The following is a 27,624-nucleotide window of genomic DNA, read 5'->3' as shown; positions in this document are numbered from 1 at the left end:
GGGCGTTCGTTCCTTCGATTTCGAAGTGTTTTCGAGCGCCTCTCCCGGCGACCGTGAACTTTGCGGCAGCCTTTTTGAGTGCGCGGCGCGTTTCTTCGTGACCCTATCGTGGCTATCTGAACTTCTGAAGAGCCGCCATTCTGACCATCCTATAATTATGGCATAGTATGACATAGTATATGTCAGGTATATATCGTGTGGCCGTGACTGAAGCAACTGAAGCATGGCTTAAACTATCTCTCTGTAGGGAGTTTTGCTTCCATGTCGTAAGGTCACGTGAGAGAAGAGAGAGCGCTTGTGTTGTTGGTGCGAGATATCACCTCGGTCAGCTGATAGGACTCTGGCTGTCAGCAGCATACGAATACCTGTGCACTGGGACAGAACAGTGGAAGCGTTGGCTTGACTCACTAAGGTGACGGCGATCAGTCTGATGCGACGTACTCCTTCCGAGTCATCTGCTCCTTGAGCTGCACAAAGATACTTGGAAATTTTCCATCACCGCTGCGGTTTCAGGATCATCTCTCATCATGCTGGAGCAACAACAAAGTAAGTGCAACATCCTTTTCGCAGCGTTTGCTTGAATGACCTCGAAAAGCACAAGTTTTTTGTGTTTTTTTTCGCACGCTTCTTTTACGTCACATGTGGACTGGTTTACTAGCTGTTGCTGAGGGCGCAGCTGATCGCGCAACGCTAGCTCCTCAATTGCATGATTGAAGGTGCTGTTTATAAGGAATTTATATGTTGGTTGGACGATTGCGAAACGTAACGCTTCTTTTTTCTTAGGAAGTGCTACCATGTAAGAGCCTGTGAGTAATAAAAAAAATGGTCGAAATTGCGGATTTGTTGCCACCAGAAGGAAATGCAAGAAGATTTGACACAAGCATGCATTCGAATTAGAACGAAGAGCTCATCCCGATGTTATCAAGAATTGTCTAGCAGGCATTGTCGCCGTTGCACGTAATCTCTGAGATATGGCGGCCGTCAGGCTGTTGCTATCGTGGACACTTTCACGTCCGATACTGTCACTTTCATGCAGCTTGGCGAAATCTGGTCGAAAGCTCTATTTTCTACACGGGCGGTGCGATTTTCTCTCGGCTTTGCTTACAACGTGGCGAGCTGCTCAGGTTTATGAGGCAGATAAGGTTAGCTGACTTTCATCGGGTAGGGTTATAGCCTGGCCACTTCTGTCTTCATTGAGTTATAGATGACTTATTCCTGGTGAATGGTAAAGTGTGAAACAGTAGTATCTGCTCTCACTTCAAAAGAGTTATGAATGCAATGCAGAAGGCCCAGGTTGCTGAAGACATTCCTGTGGTACAATGATGTTCACTAGAAGGTGCACACACGTGCTCTGTCCCACACAGAAAACATTTTATGTGGCTTCCCTTGTGCTCCTTTTGATCAGCTTGCACTGCAGAATGCCTGTAAAAGAACGTCAAGCCTGGTTTTGTTGTGGGCTGTGTTTACCTCATAAACATTCGCTTTTTTTTTAATGGTGATTATTGCCTCAAGGGATTAATTATATGAATGGAATGAAGGCCGGGAAGGACTGATGTAAGAGTGGTTCCTGTGCACAATTGGGATAAAAAGTTATGCTGCTCAGTAAGGGACCCATTGCTGCTTGGTGCAAGGTTGCATCTGGTTGAAGTCAGTGCAGGGCAGACCCATAACTAGGTGTGAATATCCGCTTTGATGCCTTGGCACAGGCCATCTGGGGTGGGTAACTGAGCCTGGAAGTGAGGCCAATTTCAACTGGCTGCTGGATCCACTTCAGTTCAGATCCTCCGAAGTGCGACCACCTCTGCATTGGTAAAACGAATTTTCATTTTTCTTCCTCGCAAAAGCTGTCAAAGGTGTGCTGCATAGTCAGCAGCACAAAAAAACTTGAAGCTATACAGCACACCATGCGGTTTGTCGATTGCAACGTCGCTGTGGTTTATTCCACTGTGTTGTGGCAGGTGCTACACCAACAAGACAAGCTAGCACCTCAGTGAAAGGTTTGTTTGTGCACTGAAAAGCATTCAGGAGCAGAGCCTGCAGAGAGAATAATGGAAAGGCATGTGGGGAGTGGGAAGAAGGGAGCAAAAGAAAGAGATAAGAGAGGTACGAGATAAGATCAAAGTATGGCAGGTGGTCATGTGGTTGACCATTGCCTCAAGTGCAAAGGGTAAAAAGAAGAGAAAAAAGTCCATCCCACTTTTTGATAGCACTCAAGGGATGATAAGGCTTAGTAGGCAGGTTAACAGGGACTTAATTGAGGCATGTTGTATCATTAACTCTGACAAAGAAGATCACAGATCACAGATCCTCAGAAGCAGGACCACCTCTGCATTGGTAAAATGACATTAATTTTTCTGCCCCGCAAAAGCTGTCAGAGATGTGCTGCACAGTCAGCAGCACAAGGAAAATTGAAGCCTACGGCACACCATATGGTTTGTCGATTGCAAAGTTGCTGTGGTTTATGTAATTCTACTGTGTTGTTTTTTTTTTTTCTCACAAAGTCGGACAGACGGAAAAACCGGACTTGCCCAGGACTGCAGTGGTACTTTGAATCACTTCTGACGAAGAACCTTAGTGTTGAACTTGACGCTGGTTAGAGCGTACGAGCCTTGAGTCGAACTCTTCACTTGGGAGTGAAACACGAACCACCTTTGCAGGCTGAGTTGTTCGAAACTGGATTTGCCCCCGAAGGGGCGCAGTGGGGTTTGCGGAGCCTCCTCCAAGCACACACCCCTGAAGAAACCGGGCGCTGGGCCGGGGGTGGCTTGTACCCATTTTTACCGGTGGGTGTCCGGCGGTGGGTTTCGAACCAACCAGACAGGCTAGAATCTCATTGAAAGGTTTGGTTTAAGTTCAGTTTCAGTTTCAGTTTAGTTTCAGTTTATTTCCCACAACAAGTACAGGGCATGTACGATGTGTGGCGAGGGTGATGGGATAAAAGCTGCGTCAAGGGCAGCTTGACTAGCCCCGTCTCCCCGAACCACATTGCAGCAAGCACGACAGTTTAGAAGGACATAAAATATATATGATGGGAAGAATAACAAGGAACAAATGGAAAAAAATATACGAACAAGATAAGTGCAAAAACAGTGAATGAGTGCATAAGTTAAAAAATACATTCAAATCTAACAGTACAGGTTAGTTAATAATATCGAATAATTTTTTCTTGGTTAGAACCCGCAGCTGCTCTTCCGTTAGCTTATATTTGTTAAGTGTACTAGGCAGCCTGTTTCGAAGCATCTGGAGACCGTAGTTAGTACGTGATCGCGGAACGTGCCAATGTTCATGGTGGCGGGTGGAGCGAGATGATATGTTAATCTGCAAGTTTGCAACGGCTTAAGGGTTTAACATCCTAAAGTGACTTGCGCTGTGAGGGACGCCGTAGTGAAGGGTTCCGGAAATTTCGACTGCCTGGGTCTTTAACATGCACGCATATCGCATAGTGCACGGGCCTCTAGAATTTCGCCTCCATCGAAATTCGACCGCCATGGCCAGGTCATTGAAAGGTTGTTTGTGGACTGAAAAGCACTCAGGAGCAGAGCCAGAGAGAATAATGGAAAGGCATGTGGGGTGTGGGATGAAAGGAGCAAAAGAAAGAGATAAGAGGGATAGGAGTTAAGATCAAAGTACGGCAGGTGGTCATGTGGCTGACCATTGCCTCAAGTGCAAAGGGTAAAAAGAAGAGAAAGAAGTCCATCCCACTCTTTGATAGCACTCATGTGCTGTGAGGCTCAGTAGCCACCTTGTGTTGTCATGGGAGAAAACTGCCTTCGTGGCCCATCAGTAACCCTGACACAGGAGATTGCATATCTGCACTGGTCAAAAAGCACATGCATCAATGTTTGGTGATTGCTTGCAGCACTTGATAAGGGAAGATAAGAAGAGGAAAAGATTAGGTTTCAGGACATATGCTGCTACTATTTATGTCCTTTTTTCTTTATGTATGCAATACACTTCTGTTGATATCTAGCACTGTGTCCCCTGTGTTCCTTCCTGCTCTCCCTTGTGTTTTTTGCACTAGTAACCATGTTGAAGGTATTTACCGAGCATCAGCTAGCCTAACCTTGTTTGCTGGCTCATCTCTTTCATTGTCTCAACCCTGTTTCCTACCTGTGGAAATGCACAACAGAATGATGTCTGTACCACTGTGTTGCTTAAACCTTGATGGCTTGGACGAAGCATTGTTCTGTATTGTTGCTATGCATTGGGATTGAAAAGTAAATAGATGGCGTAAACTTGGGAGCAGGCAGGGTGCAAAAAGTGATGGACAAATAGGAATAGGGGCACGACCTTCCACTTAAAGCTAAGTTTACTTCAGAAAGCACTGCCATCTTCAAGGATTTATTAATGTCTTGGCTGGTGAAGACTGGTGCCTAGTTAAACTGTTCTTAAAACCTTTCTTTTTTGTTTGTTTAGCATGCATTAGTTTATAATTTATGTGCACATATGCCTGCATGTTCATAGTCTCGTACAGTTGTACTTGTGTGTGGGTATTTTAATGCAATGACATAATAAGAAAGTGCTTGTGCAAAGTGCTGACAGAGAACCCCCAAAAAATAAAATAAAGTAAGCATGTTGTTTACAAAAGGTAATTTATTTTGCAAGCATTATAACAAATAGCCAACCTGTTCAATTATTTGTGTATTTTTGCTGTGAAAGAGCCCTGTACATTTTAAGTCTCTCATGGCAAGTGTATCAGCTCTGTGGCTGCTGCTTTTTAGCAGAGAGGCAGGAGTTGCTGTAGGGACCACTTGTTGCTGTTTCACCAACTTTGGCATGTGGCCTTGCTGTTGTTTTTGTGTCAACAGGTCGGGTTGCAGAGGAGCCCCGAGGACAGCTCCTGTCTTCTCTCAAGAGCTCAGTGTTCATTCTTGGCACAGCATTCGTGGTGCTGGTGGCTGGAAGCAACACACTCACTTGGCAAGTGCAAAGCTGTTCCTATTTAATTTCTGAGCTGTGATACAATGCTCATCTAGGTGCTTCAAGATTTGCACAAAATAGGTCAGCTAATTGTAGATTTTAAATATGTTGCAGAAAACAGAACAGGGAAAGTTGTTGTTCTCATCATACCTTTTTTTTTCCCCCATAATTTACCTCAAAGGTCACGCATTGTGCCCTCTGGTGTGGCTAGCCTTGGAGTGGGCACACTGACTGCATTTTGACATTAGGATTTTGACTTTAAGTTGAGGCGGGGGTTCTCTCCAAGCTGAGAATGTGACGAGAGTGGAAGCTGTGAGTGCATGCTGTTGGAGCGGGGTGCGGGAATCATATGCACAGATTGATCCAGATGCTTTGAGCTCAGAGTGGGCTGTGCTTGTTGTCTTGCAAAAGTGTCCAGTTTTTGCCCCCTACATGTGGGTAGTGTAACGTAGGCAGCACATAACACGACAGTAGGTGACAGCTTCAGGGATATAGCATAACTAGTGCTCTTTATTTCCTCTGTATCAGCATAAGATTTTCTCAAGCAATTGGATTGTTCTGTATGACCAAGGTCTTCATCATCCGTATGCCCCTGGTCACTTTACTGACACATATGGGTTTGAGTGCATGTCAGTATCCAACTGCTGCTGGTGACAGATGGAGACATCTATGTATGCTGTCATGCCTTGTTATTGCCATAACAAACATATTGAATAGCTATTGGACAGGGAAAATAGTGCATGCGGACAGTGCACACCTCAAGTGCACAGCACGTACAGTGCTGTCGATGTGCACAGTTGACACTGTCGCCAAGGAAAAAAGAAACTTCTCTGGAAGTACTGCCTGCCAACAGGTCTACTGGTAGGTGCCAGTATACTGACAGACTGTGACTGCCCGCTGTCATTTTGAGCAAATTTTGAAAAGATCCTCGTGGACGGGCAAAGGCCTCGACAGTGTGATAGACCACTGATGTGACCAACATGCTGGCTTGGAAGTTCAATCCCAGAGCTGCCAGCCTTGCCAAAGTAGGTCATTGCAGCTCTGCTTGGGTTGGTCAATGCTGATATCATATAGGCTGCTGTATTGGTCCCTCAGGGCTCCCCATACCGTACGCAGCTACATGTCGCTCCAATTTGAAATGGAACTGTCAATTTGCACACCAGGACAAACTCTGTTTCAGAATTACAAAACATCACAAGGGCTACTTGGAAAACAGGAAACAGCACACTTGTTATGCTTACATACAGAATAATCATAGGTTGAATGCTTATGCTGTCTTCCCTTTTGTATTGGAGCTACTTGACTTTTCTGCATGGTCTACAGGTGAGTGAGTTTGGTCATGGAAATGTGTACCGCTGTATGAGGATACACAAAATTTACTCTGATCTCAGTGTCAACTTCACTCTTGATGCAAGTGAATTGTCAGAATAAGACAAGTGCATGGTGGCTTTCTCAAATGAATGACCATTGGGTTGCCCAAAGCTTCAAGTCTGCACCAGAGGCCATGCTCTCTGTGGAGCCAGGTATATCGTCACTCTCTTGCCAGCTACTAATGTGCATTCCCTTACATGTGTAAGGAGCACATCCTGAAGAATGTTTTGGGAAAGCTCAAGGTGGCTGGCATTGTTTCATGAAAGTGTGCCTTCAAGATGTGCAACTGTCTTTAACACAGTGAGTTACAGAATGCAAATGCAGAATGAGTGACTTGAATTGCGTTGAAATGTGGTATGCCAAATGTCTTTATCTTTATGAAAAGGATTTACAGACTTGTATGACAAGGATAACAGTGCAATCGACGCGATACAACAAAGAGCACATGTTTCAAAGTTGGGTACAAATGTCAGCGTAAATCAAATAGTAAGTTACGGATTACGGCTAGGAAAATATGGTACAAACAGTGGGCAGATGAATTAATGTTTGTTTTTGTTTGTTGGGGTGTTTCAAACACACACCTATGTGAAAAGTTTGCACATTCTGCTGCTAAGTTTTCTCAAAGCTCAAGTAAAAGGTTGTAGACCATCAAAAGAAATCAAAGTTGACATGATTTCTGGAAATGGAGCCTTGTTATGAATGTTTTTCATATGCTTTAATGAAAACACGTGCTTATATTTACTGTGCCTGCATGAACTTGGGTCTTCTGTTGAGTCATCAGAATGGGAGTGCTGCCGACTTAAAGCTGCTAGGAGCATGAGCTTCTACCATGAACATTTGGATTTTGTGGGCTTTTTTTTTTACAGGGCAACGCTCTTTTGCAATAAAGCTACTGCTATGAAATAGTCAAACCTTGTTATAACTGACATGTAAAAAATTGTAAAATAGTTCGATATAGCCTGAAATTCATAATATAAAGCTTCACCAAAAATTTGTGCAGAAGTGCAGTTTAAACACCAAGAGGAAATATGGGGGTCAGATTGAAGATTCCGGTGATTTGCAGAGATTTAGTTTCTCGTGCTAAATGACAGTTGCTGGCAAACAACATTGCGTGTAAAAAAAGTCTTGTCCGGTAAATTGTCAGTGTAAATAAGGAAAACTAGAGGTCGTAAGACATTCTTGAAGGACGCTGGAAGGCTCAGGGCATGGAGAACTGCAGTTGTTAATGCTTACAACTTACAAGCCTGGTACAATTAGATGTAGAGCATTCAATACATTTAATGATGATAAGGTCAAATTTAAGTGCACTTGGCTTGAGCATCAGAAATCTGTTGTGCACGATTGTGGACGGATGCCTCAAAAAAATTAATGAGTATGCAACCAATAATCATCAGTAGCAATGATGAATAACAAAGAAAAAGTTATTACCAAAATAGAACAGCTTAGTTTCACAGGAGTTGTTCTCCCTGACGGCGTGTTGAAAATTATTAAAAAATGAATTACTGAAGAAGGTTGCCCTGTGGCAGTAAATGATGTGCTCTAAAATTTGGCATGTACATTGATTAATGAAACGGGTCTGTAATTTTTTGCGCAATGAGGATTATTTGTGCTAGGAAACCACCTTCCATTTGTTTGAGAGAACACGCATTCCAAAAGACTGCACAAAAGTAATATTGAAGAGTATATATGTTTTTTGGGAACTTAATTCCATCTTCACTTGGCAAGAAAAGTTTAAAGTTTGCAGTAGCTTGTTTTTTTCAACATAGTCAATAACAGCCAGATCCATAACTGGAAAATTGCAAGCAGGAAATTGCAGAAAAGAATGTGGTACAAAATGACCACGAAAATTATCTAACATCTTTGCAGGCCTCCAGCAGCCTAAAAGTTGCATTGAGCTCAAATTGGAAACCTTTCTATTTGCTTTAGGTGACCGCTAATAATGCTGTTAGTTTCATTGTTGCAAAACTGTTCTCATTTCTTTTAAACCTGTGACTAGTATTGTCTCTAATGCTTTGTATGAGAAGAATTCCACAACACAGTCACATGACAAGCAGAATCTTTCAGCTTACTATTTTCACATGAGTATTTTTTCCCTTTCTATTGTAACTACTGTTTCATTATCACCTGCAGTTCAGTGTATCTGGAGCTGAAGTCAGTTCTTAACGTTTGTGCAGAAAACAAAAAACAAAGAAAAACGCTGCTTGCTGTTTTTAAACATATGGGCAAATTTAAGCTCCTTTGGTTCTTTGTTCTAGACAGGTCATCAGTTACTTTGATGCCTTCAGATGCCTCTGTGATTGATTGGACAATGTGCTGTGCAGATCCAACTCAAAATAGGACACATCTCATGGCATTGGGCTTGTTTATTTTCTCTTCATATGGTCTGTATGTTTTGACACAGAAATAAAATTTGGCTGGCAGTCAGTACTTTGCCACGTTGCTGTTCTCCTCTTTGGTATTGTTTTGCACTCTGGCCCTGGCCCAGAAGAACACTGAAAAGGGTTGTTCCCACCCTCTGACCTCGGTAGTGAAAAAAATGGATGCCAGAGAAGGGATTTGGATAAGGGGCCCTGCTGCGGACACTACCTGGTTGGTGATGCTGTGACTTTTTACTGCCTCTCAACCACACTCATCAGCACTTTTGTGTGTTTCTTGAACCTCAATGGCCTGCTCAATGCCATTTTGCCGAGGGCAATGCCAGCTTTCTTACACGAGGAAACAAACTTGTTCAGGAGTGTTTCTCAAACCGAAAGGTGATTCTATGTGACTGGCCAGTCATCTCAAATACTGTACATGCTGAATTAGGCTTGTGCTATAGCTTCCAACATGGTAGCAGTGCAGCAGTCAGAGCCTTAAAGACACACAACTGATGAGAGATGCTTTAGGGTATCCTAAAATACACTTTTGACATTGTATTCAGGGCTTCTGCTTTCTCACCTTAATCCTATGTTTCATTTAACCTCCTGTATGGTAGGTCACTAACAGCATAAGATCACATTCTTGGTTTGCTGTTATTGGCTAGGAATGGCTGTGCCTCTGTGTGTGCCATACCTTTGTATGTACTGACTTGTATGATGAAAGTAACTGACTCCCCCCCCCATTTCGAAGTTCTGAACCATACCGCACTGCATGTGGATGCCACATGACGATGCACTCCTGGTGATGAGAACGGAGCACTACACCATTCTTGACACCAGGTGCGAATTATCAGGTGGCGACAACATGCAGTGCGGCACGGTTCAGTAGTTTGAGGGGGTATCGATTACTTTTGTCTCGAATAGTACATGGCATGAACACTGACCTTCTGGCTGGAGGTATTGTGTGTGAGGTTTAGAGAGTTTTAGCCTAACCCTTATCTCCTTTGACAGGCACCTGCAGCGTTTCTGGGGAGCCTCGGGCAATTTCTGGCAGGGCCAGTGGGATGCTGTCGAGGACTTCTTTGGCGGTGATGAGTTCTCCAAGGGTGTCTGGGGTCAGTCACCCTTTGTGCATGGCACTGCTCTGTGTCTTTCTTTTCCTTCCCTTTTTTCTGTACTCAATGCTCACAAAGAGCATTCGGTTAATAATAGAGCATGACTGCTTTTTGTATAATGGCCACAGAGTAGCTTCAGCTGTTCAGAGAGTCATTATGTGCTGGTGATCAAGCATACCACATTTGCCAACGCATTCCTAATCCACTTTGATGGTGTAAACATTTTCTTGGCAGGCCAGTGCAGTGATTACCATATTAAATGGCGGCATATTGTGCTGCAGTACCTTCTAGTTGATGGGGTTCGCAAGCTTTGGACTCACCCACCAAGTAACACCAAGGGGCTAGGTTATTCCAGGCCATAATAAAAGGACTGAAACATGTAACACGACAGTGGCAATACTAACGACACAATGCTCCGCTAACATCAGCTCAGTGTAATACAAGCTCAACCGCCGATGAATGACGTGCATCTGACCTCGAAGGTTACTGAGCTGGTGGATTACCACTGTGCAGCTGGGAGGGATGCTGCTGCCTGAAGAGCACCAAACCTCAGTGGCACCCAGGCCACTGGAACACAGTTAGGCATGAGCGCCACAATTGCATGCATGCTTGCGCAGCTCCTTGCAAGGAACGTGTTGGCCAGTTCTATTGGGACGTGATGTAGCATTTCCTGTGCACACCGTTTTAAAAGCCATCACTTCACTGTTCATGTAAAACTAGACAGAAGAGAGTGCAACACTCCAACCAAAGTCTCGTGAGGAGAAGCCTAATGTTTTGGGGCCACCATATGTCTGCTTCAGAGGTGACCAAATGGATATAAGAGACAAGCCTTTAAACCCCAGTTTTGTCTACCAAAGTTTTCGGAAAGGAATGTTCCCTTTCGAGCCACCTCAGTGAGGGCAAGTGGAAGTTATATTCGCACAGTGGGAGTCACGAATTTTTTCCCTCTCTCTGTTGTTGTATCCAGATGTTGACGTGAAGTGGGAGAGGGCGGGTCTCGTGAGTGACCCGGGGGATGCAGTTTGCGACTGGTGAGTCTCAGACAGGTGTGCAGGTCTTCTGACGTTGACACTTGGAAGGCTTTCCTCATAAAGTTATTTATTGCAATATTTACAGAACTGGTTTACATATGCCGAAAGATTTCGGCCTCTCCGCTTTAACTAAAAACAAAACTTAAAACTCCCGCGACTCTGGACCACCGTCGGCCACCACACGAACGATCTGTCCGGCTGCCACACGCCAACCTCCCGCGCTCTCCTTTGCGCGCACTCATCTCCTTGTATTCCCACCAAAATTACATCCTCAGCCAATAGGTAATCCTCCTGCCAAAAACTTACACTTTGGCAGCCAATAGGTGACTTTCCCACCACCTTTCAGACATAAGATATCGCAACGCAAAAGAGAAGCACACAATATAAAACACACGCCTTGCTGCAAGCTGCCGTGGCTAACTAGAAAATCCTACAACGAGAGGAGAGAAACACAATTTACAACACACACATCTCTGTTAGCCACTCTGGCCAGCCAGCAAGAAGTTTAAGAGAAAAAAAAACGCACAGCGCCGGTCCACCCAAGCTGTCCTGTCGTCGTCTCGTGTTTCAGACCGACCGACTTCCAAAAACAAGCCATTCCTCACTTGCTTAGGCCTAGACCGAGGAACCCGAAACTCGCACGCGACGCCGATTTGTGAGCCTTTCCCTTATGTCGGTGTGTTCCCCTGCTCCCCTTCAGCAGCACTCCTCATGCTTTACCACGACGTACGTTAGCTGCGTCGTGACAGTGGGTATCGAGACATTGGGCTTCTCCTCGTGAGACTTTTGGTTAGAGTGTTACATTCTTATCTGTCTAGTTTACCTCCCAAACAGACAGATTTGTGTTGAAATGTTCTCATTCAGTGGACCTGTGATTTGGCCATGTTGTTTTGTTTTTTCTGTTATCCTGTGTCTACTTCTTGCAAGTTCTTGTTGGTGAGGCGTGAATGACCTTGCAGGCACGTTTATGGTGACCTTTGCCGTCTACTGGCTGGTGGGTGGCCTGTACACACTGATGGACCTCACAGGACGTCCCGCGTTCCTGCTGCGGTACAAGATCCAGGACACAGCTCCATACCCAGTGAGTCCTCCAGCTCAGCTGTGAGTTCTGTCTTGGGTATGTGTGCAGTCCACTGCAGAACACAGATAACCAAATTCCAGAGGCCTACAATGTACAATGTGTGAGAGTGCATGACTGATGGTGCCTTCACGTGTGGTGCAGGTGAGTGCGTGGCAAGTGTTTCGTGTAGTGCGCCAGGTGCTGTTCAACCAGCTGGTCGTGGGCCTCCCGTTTGGCCTGGTGGCCCACCAGCTGCTGGTGTGGCGTGGCTATGACCGCAGCCACCAGCTGCCCACCTTTCACTGGGTCCTCTTTGAGCTGGCCGTCTGCGTGCTGGTGGAGGAGGCAGGCTTCTATTACTCGCACAGGTGATTGGAAGGAAAAAATAAGAATGGCCTGGTGTGTTGGTTTTCGTTGTGTTCATACATATGTGGGAGTGGGGTTTTGCTACTGTTGCATGTTTGTGAAGTTGTGCCTGAACAGCATCCTTTCTGCTTGGGGCCTTCACGGCTTGTACTCCTGTTCTTTACTTGGGTGCGCACATGGGCACTTGCCATGTGTCGTTGGGGCATCTTGTGACTACCACTGTGTCCAGGCTGCTGCTGCTGCTACACAATTGGCTGATGCTTGTCTCATCTGAGGCACACTCGTATTTCTAGGGATGAGCTTTGCAATCTAGAAATGCCTCACTGACTCCCATAGGAGTGTTAAGGCCCTGCAGCTCTCTATTGAAGTCTTTCTTGCCAGGAGCAAGAGTTTTTGATTTTCTTGTAGGGAGAAATGGCACAGGACTCTAATCCACTGCATCAAACAAATTGGCCTTTTCAAGGTGCATAAACTGTCCAGCTTGATTTTCTCAGTTAAAAAAAAAAAAATTCATTCATACCTTCCACTTCACACTTGCAGTAGAACAATTATTTTATGAACTCCAAGGACCTTGCAAAACCACTGAGTAAGCACCTAGTCAAAACAATTGCTAATGGCCTTGCTATGTTAGGCCAGGATATACGTAGCGAAAGCACGGCACGACTTCTGGATCGGAAGAGTGCATTCACTAGATGTGCCTTTAGTCATGATTAAACCTTGAGCCGTCGTGGCGGAGTGGTAGCGTCTCCGCCACAAAGGCTAAAGGCCCTGGTTCAATTCCCAGCCTCAACAGTTTTTTTTTTATACTGTAAGTGTGTGGGGGTTTCAGTGGCTCCCATAGATGCCGCCACCGAATATGTTGGTTAGCAGTTAAGCGCGTAAGGGTGGGCAAGGGTAAGGGCAGCTCCCCGGTGAGGCACGCGGCGTGATATCATGGCTGGTGTCCCAGCGAGTGCGCGGCGTCCGCCCAGCTGCTGCGGTTGCTAGGCAAAGGCACAAGGTCCGTCTCTTTGCCTCTTCAAAGCACAGCCACAGTGAAATCGCAGGTTTGTGGCCAGTAAAGCTTTCGCTTTAAAACATAAAGGTCCGATTGGGCATTCAAACTGCTACCAGTCAACTTCGATTCAAATTTTGAATTTCTTGTTCATTTCAAGGATTACATTTGGACTCCCAGTTGGGCTGTTTTAGTTTAAAAATGTTTTCCAAATTGGTTTCATCAGTGAAACTAGGCCCCAGCTGGACTGCCTGATTCAAATTGGACACTTCAGTTCTAGTGTGTGTGTATCCAACTAACCGGCTTTTAAGATGCCAGTTGGATTTGCTCTGCCGGTCAGGCACTTCACAAGATCTGTCACCATGGGTAATCCATGGACCGTTGAGCTGCCAGTCATCTCTGTACTTTGTCAAAAGCAACAAAAAAGGGCAATCATAACAAAGAACAAATTGCGATAAGTGTTACATAGTACATAAACCTCAAGCACAAATACAAAGGTAAGTGCGTAACTAAATTAAATTAGGTTTTTGGGCTTTGCACTTTTTTTACATCTTATTTTATACTTCTGGTGTTTGATGAGCTTCGAAGTGATGTACATAATTTTTAATGAGTGCTGGAAACCAGAAGCAAAAGAACATCGCAACCATGTCTGCCACCCCTGTATCGAGGCAGCAGACATGGTTGCGATGTTTTATTTCTGCCGGTTTTGGTACCAGGTGTGACCAGAAAATGATGGTGGGTGGCATGAATGCATTCTCAGGCTGCTGCACCACCCGCGCCTGTACCGGCATGTGCACAAGCAGCACCACGAGTGGACGGCCCCCATAGCCATCACAGCCATCTATTGTCACCCACTGGAGCACCTCTGCTCCAACCTGCTTCCGCCCCTCCTCGGGGTGCTGCTGCTTGGCAGCCACCCTGCCACGGCCTGGCTCTGGTTCAGCGTGGCCCTGCTGTCCACGCTGAATGCCCACTCGGGCTTCCACCTGCCTTTCTTCCCATCTCCCGAGGCACACGACTACCACCACCTCAAGTGAGCCTGCTTACAACATACACCAACATAACAATTTCAACATAATGGCCGCTTAAACAACAACATGACGCAGTTGAACGGAACGCGGAAGAAAATCAAGAGGCAAATATTATGCAAGGTTGTGGACCGGTTGACACAAAGGCAAGAGAAACCGCAGCAACAGCCGAGTGGTTTTAGCAGCCGCCTCATATGAGGGAAGTGCGTGGTTTCGATCACCATTGCCGCTGGGTACCGACCGGTGACACAATGGGTGCGAGCTTTCTCCCTGGCCTGTTGCTCAGCTTCACTGGGGTGAAATGCTTGGGGAATGGGTCTTTGACTTCACCTTGAGTAGATGAAGAACACCTTGTGCCTAGGCACTCTTTGGCCAAAAGCTGCCCTCGCGCCATTAAAATTCAACGTCATCATCACAAACAAGAGAACACGTGTGAAAAATTGCACACCTTGACCAAATTACTAATAAAATATAACATTTACAAATGCAAGTACAAAAGATTACCATGTCGCACTTGTAACATTCTGCACTGGTTTCAGTGCACAAAATTGTAGAACTATTACACAATTGTTGGGGAGTGGATTGTGTTTGTTAAAGAATATAACTTAATTGGGAGGGTCTTAAAATGCATATCAATGACATCATTATGGAGGATTTTAAGTTACCTCAACAGTGCATTTCTTAACATTCAAGAACCATATTTATGTTCCAATCTAGACACGTTCCAAAATTCTGATTTTCAAGTGTGGCATATGTCAAAGCTTTGCTCCTCGTTAGCTAAATTTGTTTCATTAGCATTGTTTTCCTTAGTACTTGGGCTGTGTTTATGTAAATGCTTGCAGATATTTACGCCCTATACCTTAGCAGGATTATATCTCGCAAATGAATTAGCAGTGTGCCCATCTATGGCAGTTATGTTTTATTTGGGGAATTTTTCTTGGTGAGGGGGAATTTAAGGAATACAGCTTGATGAAAACAAAATTTCTACAAAGTTCAGGGAATTTTAAAAACCAAAATTCTGTTTTTTCCCGATTTCTGGGGTTTTCAAGCTTCTGCAGGGAAATAAGGATGTAAATAGGGATTTTTTGGTCTAATTGAGGAAATTGTGGTTTGGCATGAAACATCAATGGTATATGAGACAGTTGCCATAATGCATGCTTTTTATGCATTAGAAATTACTTAATCAAGTTTGATTCCACTGTCTACAACCTATGACCACTAAAGAATTTATCATCAGATTCTTCTCTCCCTTGTTTCGGTTTCATTTTCAGCAACCGAGTGATAACATGACATCAATCAGTAAAGATCACACGAGGCTTGAAAAAAAAAAAGCCTTATGATCACTGCTTTATCATTCTAATTCATTGCCACTCTAAAGCCAACCCTCTTCATGAACTGGAATCGCAAGTCAAGAAGCAATGATTTATATCAGTTTTTTCATGCCTCATGTGACATATACTGACCTTTGACGTCATAGCCATTGCTCAGATGTTGAAACCGAAGCAGATGAGGGAAGAAATTCAATTTATAAATTATTTATAGGCCATATGCAAATACCGCATAGTCGTTTATGTTTAGTAATGTCAGAATTTTCACAGTACTACTAGTGCGAACAATATGAAACTATGCAGGACTGCCTTAGTAGTTGCCAGGGTGAGTTTAGGATAGTACAGGCACCTGGGCTGCCCGTATTTGGGTCATGAGCCAGCAGAGCTATCCTGGACTGTGCGGAAAGCAGTGTTCTCATGCTCGGGGGAGTTTTCTCTGCCTGCAGAGCAAGCACCAGTACATGAGATGCTCCTTGGCTTTGTACTTTTCACAAGATCATCCAAAATTGGGGCGCTGGACTGTGGACTCTACTAATGACTCCACAAAGCTGGAAGAAAGAGAGTAAATCTGTTTGGTGACAGACTGGCCTGTGGGTGCCTGCTTTTGAGATAAGAATGGTGTGGCAATGAGTATTTTTTACTTTTTAATCGCTCCTTTATTGCGTGCGTACTATCAGGGGCATCTAGACAGAACTGCTGCAAAATCTTAAGGACATCTCTAGCTTCCTTTAACGTGCGACGCGGTGGAGCTCTACCGCTACCATGTCACACCTCTCACAAGCAGCACCGTTGCGTGTGAGAAGGCTTCACTGCACAAAGAACAAACAGCACATGATGAGCATACAGTTTTGGCGCATTGGGAAGAACAAAACGATGTGTATGGAGGGACGGAAGTGAAGGAAATGTTCAGCAGGGCCGATGTGGGCAGAAGAAAAAAGGTATGTGAAGGAGAGTTGCATGAGGGAGGTAGGGCAGGAAGAAAACTCTAGCAACGCATGAGTCAGCTTCCGAAATGTCAGTTAGCTGGCTGATGCTGGCTGGTCGTGGCTGTACTAGTTTTGTGTGGTGCTGAAATGTCCTTGTGCCATTCACATGAGCGTGATATGGACCCCTTGCCACCGTGCAGGTTCAACCAGAACTATGGAGTGCTGGGAGTGCTTGACCGCTTGCACGGCACGGACCAGCAGTTTCGCCGGACAGCTGCCTATCGCCGTCATGTCATGCTGCTCAGCCTGGCACCTTTGAAGGACCTCTGGCCTGATGAGGGAAAAAAGAGCTCCCAGTAGCATCGCCTATTGGGTACACTTTGCACATGTCATTTTTGCAGTCTGTGAGATATTTGTGCATGTTGTGTTGCATCAAGCTGATTCCAGGAACTTGTAGTGCAACCTTGATAATTCAAAATTAATTATGCAGATTCCCAGTTAATTCGTAGGTTTTCTGTGGCCCCAAAATTTGCAGCGCTTATTACTCAAGACAAATCCAGTATCCTGTGTGCTCGATTAGTATGCCAACTTTGGTTGCAGCCTCTGGTACTTATGTTGAAAATGAATGCTGCGCTGGTCCTGCTGTCAATCTTGGAGCATGCCGAGTTGCTGGCCTGTGTGCCTACTCGCACTTAGCTCTATTCGTCGCCTCTGCAGCAAACTACTCGAGAGGCACACTGACCTGCAGATTGCTTGCTTGTTTTTTTTTTCTCATATTACAAGTGGCACGCATGCGCTTCCATAGTGGCAGATGCACAATTTGTGCTTAGTCAAGATCTGCAATGTCAAACTCATCAATGCAGTGAGGCTGCATGAGCCTTGCCGCCACTTCAGCATCTGGTGTCTTATTAGCTGATCATTACCATTCCCACCAACTACTGCCACCACATGCATCCCGTACATGTGTGCAGTTCCCAGTGGGTCCGATAACGCATGGAACATTGGCCAGTGCTTTGTGAAGTGCAACAGCAGAAACTCCAAAATTTCCTATTGTCAGCTCACTTGAATATTGTAGGGGCCACAAACTACAATACTGGGGAGTCCCACAGGGATGGTCACTTGTGATAGCTGTGCTGTGCATAAATAAAGTTGGAGTACTTACATGAGTTAAGTTTTGCAGCTGCTTTTTTCACTTTTCTTTCTTTTCTGATAATTAAAATAATTCACTTAGTTTGAAGATGTCGCATGTACATGTGGATTTTAAATTAATGAGTTTTACTGTAGTATCTTGTCATCCGTGTGGTGCAAAATTTATTGCATGAATTACTTTTTCAGCAAGTCGCGTGTTCTTAAGCTTTGCCAAGCAGCCGGAAATAGCTCTTCTTCAATGAAACTCTTTGTAAATGACTGCAAGATCAGTGACACATGCTGTCAGTTTTTGATCTTTCCACTTTCTTACAAATCATTTAATGGCTTGAACTGCTCATGTATGCCAGCTATGAAAGTTTTGTGCTTCAGTTTTACTGTTATTGCCATGTCTTTTGCTGCAGGCCCAGCTAGGATCTGTGGCGACCTGCTGCTTCACCTGTCGTCTCGCACGTGCTGCTGTTCATGGCCGACCCCTGTGTTATAGCGTCATGACAGGCTTTAGAGACCACTGTAATGCTGCATCTGAGCTGACTTACGGCTTAAGAAAACTGTGATAACCTAGATCGCAGCACCTTTATATACCTAGAAAGTGCTCGTTGCGAAGTCAGAGCCAGCAGGTGTCTAAGTTTAGTTGTTTTGCATGCAAGCTGCACCATGTATGATGCTTTTTCCGCCGCGCATTTTTACAAAGGGCTCACATGCATAACCCCACTGTGACGGAACAAAGCAGAGATACAGCTTACCTCTTGACAATAACATCCAAGTTTCATCAAAAGAAAGGCTATCAGGTGGCAGTGTTGCTGTTTGAGGAAAGTGAAATTAAACACAGTACGTCGCTGTGCTTCAGTCAAGAAAATGGTCCTTGCTCAAACAGATCACTTATAGCCTGTAGACAAAAACCGATAGTGGCCTGTAGAAACCATGGAGTGCAGTTTGAAGAAAGGCTGGCACAGGTTTCTGAGTGTCAGTGCTGTCATTCCAGCTCCGGAAAAGGCACTCAGTCGGGCTTTATCACATTAGGGTCTATAAACAGTAGTAGGAATGTCTGCAGCCGCCTTTATGGTGAATGTTTAACATTGATACAAGAAAAAAAATGCGAGACAAGCTGCTCCACTGCTACTGTGCATTGTAGCATCTTCTCCATAACCTGCATAGCTATGAAACCTACATGCTGCGGTGGTGTCAGAACATTGTCATTTGGGAAGGTTAAGATTTAAGACGCAGAATGGTGTAATGGGTTTTTGCCAGATTGGCAATAGAATCAAAAGACCACAGATTTCGCTCCATAACTTTTTTTCGTTGAAGCTTGGCCAGATGAGCAAGCTCAAGTGCCATCAGGCATCAATTTTTTTCGCAGTGCTGGAACAAACCAAAATCCTTTAGCTGCCGCAAACTCTGTTTTTACTCTGCTTGAATGGAATGATAGGTACCCAGACTCTCCAGCTGGCGAAAGGTACCTCAGTTTTCGATGCAGTTTAGGCGCAATTCCAAGAATGAAAATTGGAAACCAGCACATGAAATGCTGGAGTGCACTTAGGGGATGTTGTGTGCCGTCACGCTCAGAGCCAAGATTTAAATGCAAAAGCTATTACGTTCATTTTAAATACAGTCTAGGATTCAAGGAATGTCTTCAGCGAAGTTATCCAATGCACTGTGCGCCAAAGTCGTAACGAGTCAATGTGCTTTCATGTGGAGTGTCGCCTTTTAATGAGATAAACTTCTGTTTTTCTGTAGACGTCGGGGAGGTTGGACAGCTTCCCTTATGTGCTAAGTCATGATGAAATGAGCTTTACGAGATGAACTCTGTTTACTAGTTGAGCTCATACGGAGTGCTACACCTCACCTCTGTGGGCATGCACCCTAAGCAGTGCTTGAGTCTTTGTGTAAAGGCCCATGTCTGTACTGTCATTGTGAAGAGTGTGGGGTGCATGCAGTTTGTGCGCGCATGGTTTTATTGCAGAGTAACAGATGAATCAAGGATGGTTTTCTTGTAAATGTAAACACAAAGGCTGGTGCAAACAAATCTACTAAACCTGTGTGAAGTTGCACAAGCACAGCCCCCACTGTTTGGTGCATTAACCTTGGGGGCCTTGCATGGCTGAGGTAATTTTCTTTCTTTTCACAAAGATGCTTGACTGTGTGTAAACATAAAATTGCTGTTTTTGTGAAAGATGTTATAATGGTAATTTTTGGCTTTGTTGTAGATGTAGAACGCCCGCTGACACAAAGCGCAACCAAGAAAACTTGGAATTCCTAATAATTTACTACAATAGTGTTTGTTCTTACAGAACTTGGCTGAACCATTCAACACAAGCGGTGTTTTGTCACGAGTGGAGGCTTGCTTTTTGCAGATCATAAGATTGTGCTTCTGCATACATCCTCACTACCATGTGTGTTTGAGTCAAGAGCACTGGCAATCCTGGAAGTTTGATATTGCGATATAGAATTGCTTTCATGGCCAAAGCAGTCGCCTTTGCATTGTGCTTTTTCCGCTCTGTTAGTTTCTGCTGGCAGTTTATTTTGATGATTTTAGTATTTACGTGGATCTTGTTTACCTTACATATTTAGTGCACATTGAAGCAGAAGTGTTCCTATTCATGGTGCTTTCTTCATTCAAAGGAAGTTTTCATGACCATGGGTATTGAATGATCTGGTTGGCATGCAGTGAGCTAGTTATGCGAGAGATGTTGCCAAACTGAGATTATTTCACATTTTTTTATGGAATTAATGAGGTGCTCTGAGTCATGCGGAGCTGTGTGTAGCACTGGGTAAGAGGCCTAGAAACGCGAGATCCCTCACTCTGGACATACTTTCAGCAGGAAAAGTTTATGGGATGCAAGTGCACGGGAAAAAATTATTTCAGCACACTCGCGTTAGCTCATCTCCTAAAATACCTAAAGGTATGATGGAATGTGCGGGCTCCCCCCGTTCGTTGCAACACCCGGTGAATATGGCATGAGACATGCTGCAGTAATTTTATTTCCCAGGACATGCATCCTGTAAACTCCTGCTGCCATTAGTACTCTGCCTATCTAGGCAGCTTGCATTGTTTCTGGACATGACGGATGGCAAAGGCTGCAACTTGTGGAAAGAACTGGAAGTTATCAATATTTCAACTTATGTGCAATTGATTTAAACAAATTATTTGTGATAAGTGCTAAAGCATTCTAAACCTGCTTCAACGTGGTCATTATTTCCTTCGGTTAGCTATTTACTTGGAGATGTAAGGAATTTTTACCTCTGCGGACGGTGACTAAAGTTTTTGTGCAAGAACAGTGCCACAAACAACATTGAGCGCTGTGTTTGTTACTTGTTCCCTTGTTGCTGTCTGAGACGTGGAGCTTGTGAAAGCAGTGCTATGAATTGAAACATTAATTTCCAACTCCAAGGAAGTGGATGCATGTGGACGACCTTCTGCATGGTTGCTTGGTTTGAACTGGCGTGCTTTTGGTAGGTAGATTTGTGCTTTGCTGCAGCCATGGTGCACATAGAGGCACATTCCTTGGTAGTGGTAGTGTCTGATTTTATGGCACTCTGAATGCTTCCTTCCAAAGTACCTTAGCTCGAAAATTCAGCAGGACCTGGCATTGCATGCTTACCCCTATATTTTTAAATGGAAAATTTTGCCATTCTGTAGCAATGAAAGGTCAACATTTTTTATCAATTTATGAGTTAAAAGAAACAATCACAAATTTCTCAGCTCTACTGATTGAATTGTAAGTTACTTGTGACATTGGTTCAGATTTTGGTGCCCTATGCTGCTAGGCATTTCCCTCTTTATACAAGGGGTAATGTATGTGGGTGGTAATTTTTCAAATGTGCCCATCCTTTTCATCTAAACTAATGTGGCTTTCCGAGTCACTTGACAGTTAATCATGGTCACAATGTATTACAATTTTCTACATTCCACCAAATGACATGCGTAGCAGGCAAGGAGTTTTGGCGCTCAACTCTAGCTTGCCCGACGCTTTGCTGCATGGAAAAGCTCGGTCTCTTGTGGGAATGTGTTGCAGCGCATATTTGCAGTTGATGACCACACTGGTGCATCAAGAAGCTAGTTTACCTAAAATGTTGTGTTGTTGACACCGCATTAAATTTCACTGTGGTCTCGCAAGATTCCCAGTACTGCCTTTGGTTGCTAAGTCTGCTGCAAGGATTGCTAAACAATTTCCCACTCATTGTGTGGCTTGCATGACTTGCTTCAAGGAGAAAGGCTGCCTTTGGCTGGCAATGGGGAAAGAAGTTCTCCTTGCTCAGTGGTGAGAAGAAAACCGGCTCATTCGATCTGCAGTTATTTCTGTGACTGAGAGAGGAGCCACTTCGACTGTATGTCTGCACTGATCTGAGCTGCTGCGAGTTGTGCAGTTCCTGTGATAATCGGTAGCAAGTGGTGTGTAATGGTGTGCAGTGTCCTACTTTTTGCGTGGAGGCTCTATATATGTAGAATGCTGGTCATGGGGCCAGTTGTGGTGAGAACTGTGAAGGTGGCCATACACACAGTGGTGAACACTGGGATGAGAATTGAAATTTTGAAATTTCTATCCCAAGAGAAATGAAATTGAAATTTCTACCCCAAGAGAAATAATGGTTGCACATGCGACACAGTAGGCAGGCATCCTTCAAGCACATGCTGATTTGTAAGCTGTGAAATATAGCGTTGTTTGGAATGCCTGCCGTCCACCTTGCCTCATGTATTCCTTGCTGCTCAGGATTTTCAGTTGGTCTTCAAGATACTTTGTGACTGGTATCAACAGAGAATGTTGAGTGTTTGCATTATTGAGTGATTGATTGCAAGAAGGTGCTCCCAGGCTCCAATGTGTGGATGTATGTAGTCTCGGCATTTCTTGCTGTACTCTTAAGTCATGCAAGGCTGTTGGTGATAGGCTTGTGCTGTGAGCAGCCCTTCATTGCTCCACAGCGCATTGTTTAGGAACAACTGCTATGATACTGGGCATTAAACAGGTGTTTTGTTCGGAGTCTTCATGCTTGCACCAAACTTAATTTGAGGCTTCAAATTATGGCCATTGAAGTCGTGCAGAGATTATGAATGAATGAAGTGTTTTCACTGAAGCAAGAGTTTTCTCGTTTTCACCGGTGATTTACTTTGCATGAAATGAGTGCAGTGGAGATAATAGAGAAGGGCCATCTCAACTGCACCAAGTTGGTTTTTTATACTTGTTATATCGCCTTTACATTATCACAAATGTTGTTTGTGTATCAGTTTGAAATAAACACAATATGCACAATCCTGTTTTTGTTGTATACAGACTGCTGCTGCCATGTTGTTACATACAGGGCATGCAGCATACTTTGAATGTACCTTACCAGAGTAGAGTGCATTGGAATCGAAAGCTTTTCAGACCACTTCGTCATCACAACTACTATGCACATTTATGCTGCTAGGTGGTATCTTTTACGTGCGTGACTTGTGTGCAGGGTATGAAGTACGGCCAGTATGAAGCAGCATAAACCTTTTGTGACATTCGCAATGCTGTGAGGCTTCAAAGGCATCTGCAAATCAGATTAGCTTTCATGGAGTTTATCAAAATGCTCCTCAGTGTTTAGATGGACCTGCAGTACCTCTCCTAACATTGCAGTGGTTGCAGTGCAAGGCAGAACTGAAACCCGACTCATTCTATGGTTTTTTTTATTATTGTGTATTGGTATTAGAGGGGGTCTTGCAAGAGAGGACAGATGTCTGAGGCACCTATGAAATCATTAGGGACACCTGTACAGTATTTACACAAAACCTTTTAAACAAAGGGTAGTAACAAAAAACAAAAAAATCCTGGCAAACGTCATTCAATGCTGATTGCATGCACTGGATTTCGAAAATTTGTTTGTTTTAGCATGATAGCTGCATGCAATGTAAATGCAAAATATCTTATGATTAGCAGAAACAACCAAATTTGGAAAAAGGGTGACGATAGGACAAGATTGGTATAAAATATGAGAACAATTTACTAAGAGCAAGTGGAAATCTAAACAGAAAAAAAAAAAATTTACAGAATACAAGCTTTGTGTCGGTGAAAACAGCAGGTGCTATTTTAGTATTGAATAGTAAAGACATTTCAGTGATTTCATTTGACTGGTTATCTTGTTCTGGGATGTTATGTGCATAAACTTAGCTATAATTTTTGCCACAATTAGCTTGAATCTAAACATTAAGGTAGTATGCAAATAGGCTGGTAGTTTGAGACTTAACAAAAAGCTTCTCACCTTTTCAAATTGAGTAAGCTTGCCATTTTTGGGTCACTGGGGAAGATATCAAACTAGATATTCAGTTAATGCAAGGGCTACATAGGAGTTAAGGCATTTGTATCGGAAATAAGGTTAATGCAAGGGCTACATAGGAGTTAAGGCATTTGTATCGGAAATAAGGTGTGTACCATCTAATTCTGACCCAATTAAGATTCAGCAGTGACATCTGTTATCTTAGTAGGATCTTTACTGTAAAGGTTAAACAATGAAGGTGTCTGTGGAAGTGAATAGGGAGTACAAGTAATTAATGTATCATCACCAGGTTAAAAAAGGTTTATTTTTGCGTACCCTGGATGCTTGAAGGCATCATGTAAGGGAATAAGAGACACAAATACAATACGAGCAGTGAATAAGTCAAAATACGCAGCCACTCATTCAGTGAGAAACAGAAGTAATAACTGCTAAATGATGCATTGTCAGGGATATCGATAATGTGGGGGGGGGATGTAATTCCAACTGACACGGTGTGAAAGAATTGTGAAAGCGTTTTGTTTGACGAATACTGGATTCCAACTTTGTGGCGCTAATCAATGTGTGCTGAAATATGCAATTTGTTAAATTGTTATCAAATTCATTACCAGAAATATTAAAGGTATTAAATTTATTAGCTATGTCATCCATACCTATTAGAAGTTGGGATATTGCATTGCTTTTATTAATTGTTGTGTTAACAAGATGAATATTTTTTACAAGTATCCCAAGTTGTTCGAGTGCTGGAATTTCATTAACTCTTTTTTTAAGTAATGTTCTGTCTTTCTAAAAATTGAATTTAGTCTGTTAGAGTAAGCAGTTTGCTATGTCTTTGGGCTTGTTTTAAAAGGCTGTAATTTTAGTTACAAAGATTGTTTCCTCAGATAACTGCAGCACACTTCAAGTTATCCAAGGTTTTTTGGATGATGTAAATTAGTGAGTAGCACTGTACTTTAGTGAAACATCCAAAGCATTTTTAAAATTTTGAACTCAATTCTTGAAAAACAAGGGTTGGATCAGTATACCAAGTATAGGCAGCCAGTTAATATTAGCAATTAAATTCATTAGTGCATTTGTGTTAGTACAGTGGTTATTATTCTTGTGTGATTGCAATTGGTGTGCTAATTCAATTCAGAAAACGGATTTATGGGTGGCTCTTGAAGGGGGTGGTTGGGGGTTGGTTTTGGCAGGGAGGGAGGGGTCCTACTTGTGCATTGTGCTTTTTCGACTTTCTTTGCGGAAAATTATTTTATGGTTTTTTGCATTCAGAATATCTTACAAAGAGAGGCGAGGGTGGCGGTAGGGGGAGCTGGTTCCACCTGCTCTTTCCTTAAACCTTCCACTGGAGACTCCACAGTTAGATTGGATAATGTTGGATAATGCATTGTCTATCAGTGATTTGGAGCCATTTAAAGGGCACCTTGACGGCACAGTTATTAATGCCTTGAATCCATGTACAACAATGACAGCAGTATATTTCGAGCATAAAGTACCTTAGTGTTAGTTATGGCAGCATTTATGTCACCAGTGACACTGTTCTTGTTTTCGGCTGTGAGTTGATTGAAGATGCTCCAGCTGGGAGAAGAAACAATTGTAAGTGGATGATTGTGATTAATAAATGCATCTGATAGCGGTATTTTGGTTAATAGCTGACAAGAGTTGGCTGTTGGACACTAGCCGTAGAGATTCAGTGGCAGGGCAAAAAGATATCGAAATGTCATGGCAGTGATGTGTTTCGCCAGCTAGAATTTGTATGCCTCATTCCCCTGTACGTATTAAAAGTTATGATAATGACAATGCAGAATATTGTACAAGTTCAAATCATTAGTAGCCAAGCTTCTGAGATACATTTGAGAGCAGCAATAATCTAAAGAAGAAAAAGCATTAATCATGTCATTGTAGTGTTTGCTAATTCACATATCAAAATAGATAAAGTACTTTTTATTAGAATGCCTATCTTTAAAGAGAGTTGCAATAGCATAGAATAGTCAATATATGAACTATATAGTATCAATCTGATAAACTAGTATACAGTGATGTAGCTAGCAATGACATGAACATGACGTTCTTCTGTTTTTCTTGCTTGATGCGACAGTTTTTGTCCCTAGATATTTCTGTATGTGTTTCTTTTTCAGTGCCAAGCCTTCCTAAACATGCATTTGTTTTCTGGTGTGAGGTGTTTGTTGATGAATGCATAGTCACCTTGCGTCTGGTAAAAGCTGAGCAAGACAGTTGTTAGATGGGATTCCTTGGTCTGCTGAGAGAAGTCAGCCTTATATTGTTTGAAAATAAAATCTGGCTATAATATTGTTTTCGTCTCTTAGCGAGCAGTAACTATACAGTGTCAAGCTGTGGTCTCAGACTCTCCCTGGTTCTTTTCCCTCTCCACAAAACTAACATACTACACGTAGTAAGGCTCCTACACTTCAGCTATTTCATTGAAAAGTGTTTTGATGTTATGCGCAAGTTCCATGTTAGTTGGCATGGCAAAAGTAATTGGGCTTGGCAGCAGAAGGTGTGGTATGTGGTCAAGCTCAGGCTAAAATAAAAGTATGCAATGACATTTAAGAACTTGCAAACTGCAGAAATGGTGCCAGCAGTGCAAGTCGGTTGCCACAGCTGCTACTGCCAAGCTGAACAGATTTGGAGGGTTGTCATCGATTCACTAGAAAAGAAACCTGGTAAACGCCTTGACTGGTATTGCACTGCACCAAGTAACCACTTTGTTACATGACTTTGCTCCATTGTGCAAAGAAGGGCTGGACAGTGGAAGAAGCAAAGGCATAAATGCTGAGATCTAACCAAACAGATTAGAATGTGAAGACATCCTTCTAACCAAGGAAAAGAGATAGTAACTGCATGTATGAGGCACTTTGTATGATCGTGGCATATGTAATTATGCGCTCCATATTATGCTTATTAAACTGAACAGTATTTTTTACAAATATGGGGGTCATAAGGAGCCTTTAGCAAGCATTGACCAGACTGCATTTTTCACAAAGAGCAGCTGCCACAGAAGAGCTTAAACTTACCGGGCGCTGGCTAGTTAACCTCCCTGCCTTTCTGTTTATCTTTCTCTCTCTGAAAATGTTCATGGGCAATGGCAACTTTTTCTCATTTCTTGTTTCACTCCTTCTTGATGCCTGTGTGTTCTTGTACAGCTTGGTATTATGAACACTTTTGTTAAACTGAACAAATATATGTTCCTTCGTTCTTGTTCTGAAGAGTGTCCATTGCAGTCCGTTTTATTGACATTATAATGCCTAAAAAGGTTTATTTATTAACTTTTTCTTTTTATAATGCAAATGTGCAGGGTAACAAAGTGAATTCTAAGGGAAGAAAAATGTAGCAAAGGGCGACCGAAACACTGACAGATGGCAAAATTAGTAAGTTTTGCTGGAACAGGGAGGCCGTGCTTGGCGCAGAACAGGAGTAATAATTGGAGAGCATTAGGAAAGGGCTTCGTCTTGCAGTGGACATAATAACATTATATAGTTATGTTAAAGTTGTAGCAATTTCTTCCCGAGGATATATCTACATATCTAATAGATTGGTTAAACCAAACCTGAAATATTCGTGTGTGGTCTAGTCCTAGCTAGGCTCCCAATGTGCTAAATGTTGGCACAGTCGGATACAACTTAAGAACCCAGAGGCTTTTTTCTGTCGAAGCACCCCGTTCCAGCCAATGGCATCGGCCGATTCTCATGACCCTGCTAGTGTGACAAAGCAGGGAGTGGTAAATGAAAGG

General features: G+C 43.3%; 1 protein-coding gene across 1 annotated transcript; it reads left to right on the top strand.

Moving 5' to 3' along the window:
- The first annotated feature begins 99 nt into the window (after positions 1–99).
- LOC144128592 (fatty acid hydroxylase domain-containing protein 2) lies at positions 100–22,896 on the top strand. The gene is made up of 8 exons (XM_077662121.1): positions 100–546; positions 4,809–4,920; positions 9,660–9,763; positions 11,754–11,875; positions 12,017–12,222; positions 13,975–14,247; positions 16,697–16,869; positions 18,047–22,896. The coding sequence occupies exons 1-7, from the start codon at positions 528–530 to the stop codon at positions 16,854–16,856; spliced, it is 996 nt and encodes a 331-aa protein (XP_077518247.1). The 5' UTR covers positions 100–527; the 3' UTR covers positions 16,857–16,869; positions 18,047–22,896.
- Positions 22,897–27,624: the final 4,728 nt, after the last annotated feature.

The sequence above is a fragment of the Amblyomma americanum genome, chromosome 4 (genome assembly GCF_052857255.1).
Source record: "Amblyomma americanum isolate KBUSLIRL-KWMA chromosome 4, ASM5285725v1, whole genome shotgun sequence".
Taxonomy (NCBI): Eukaryota; Metazoa; Arthropoda; class Arachnida; order Ixodida; family Ixodidae; genus Amblyomma; species Amblyomma americanum.
The sequence above is the reverse complement of the archived record's forward strand: the minus strand, read 5'-3'. Positions and strand labels throughout refer to the sequence as shown.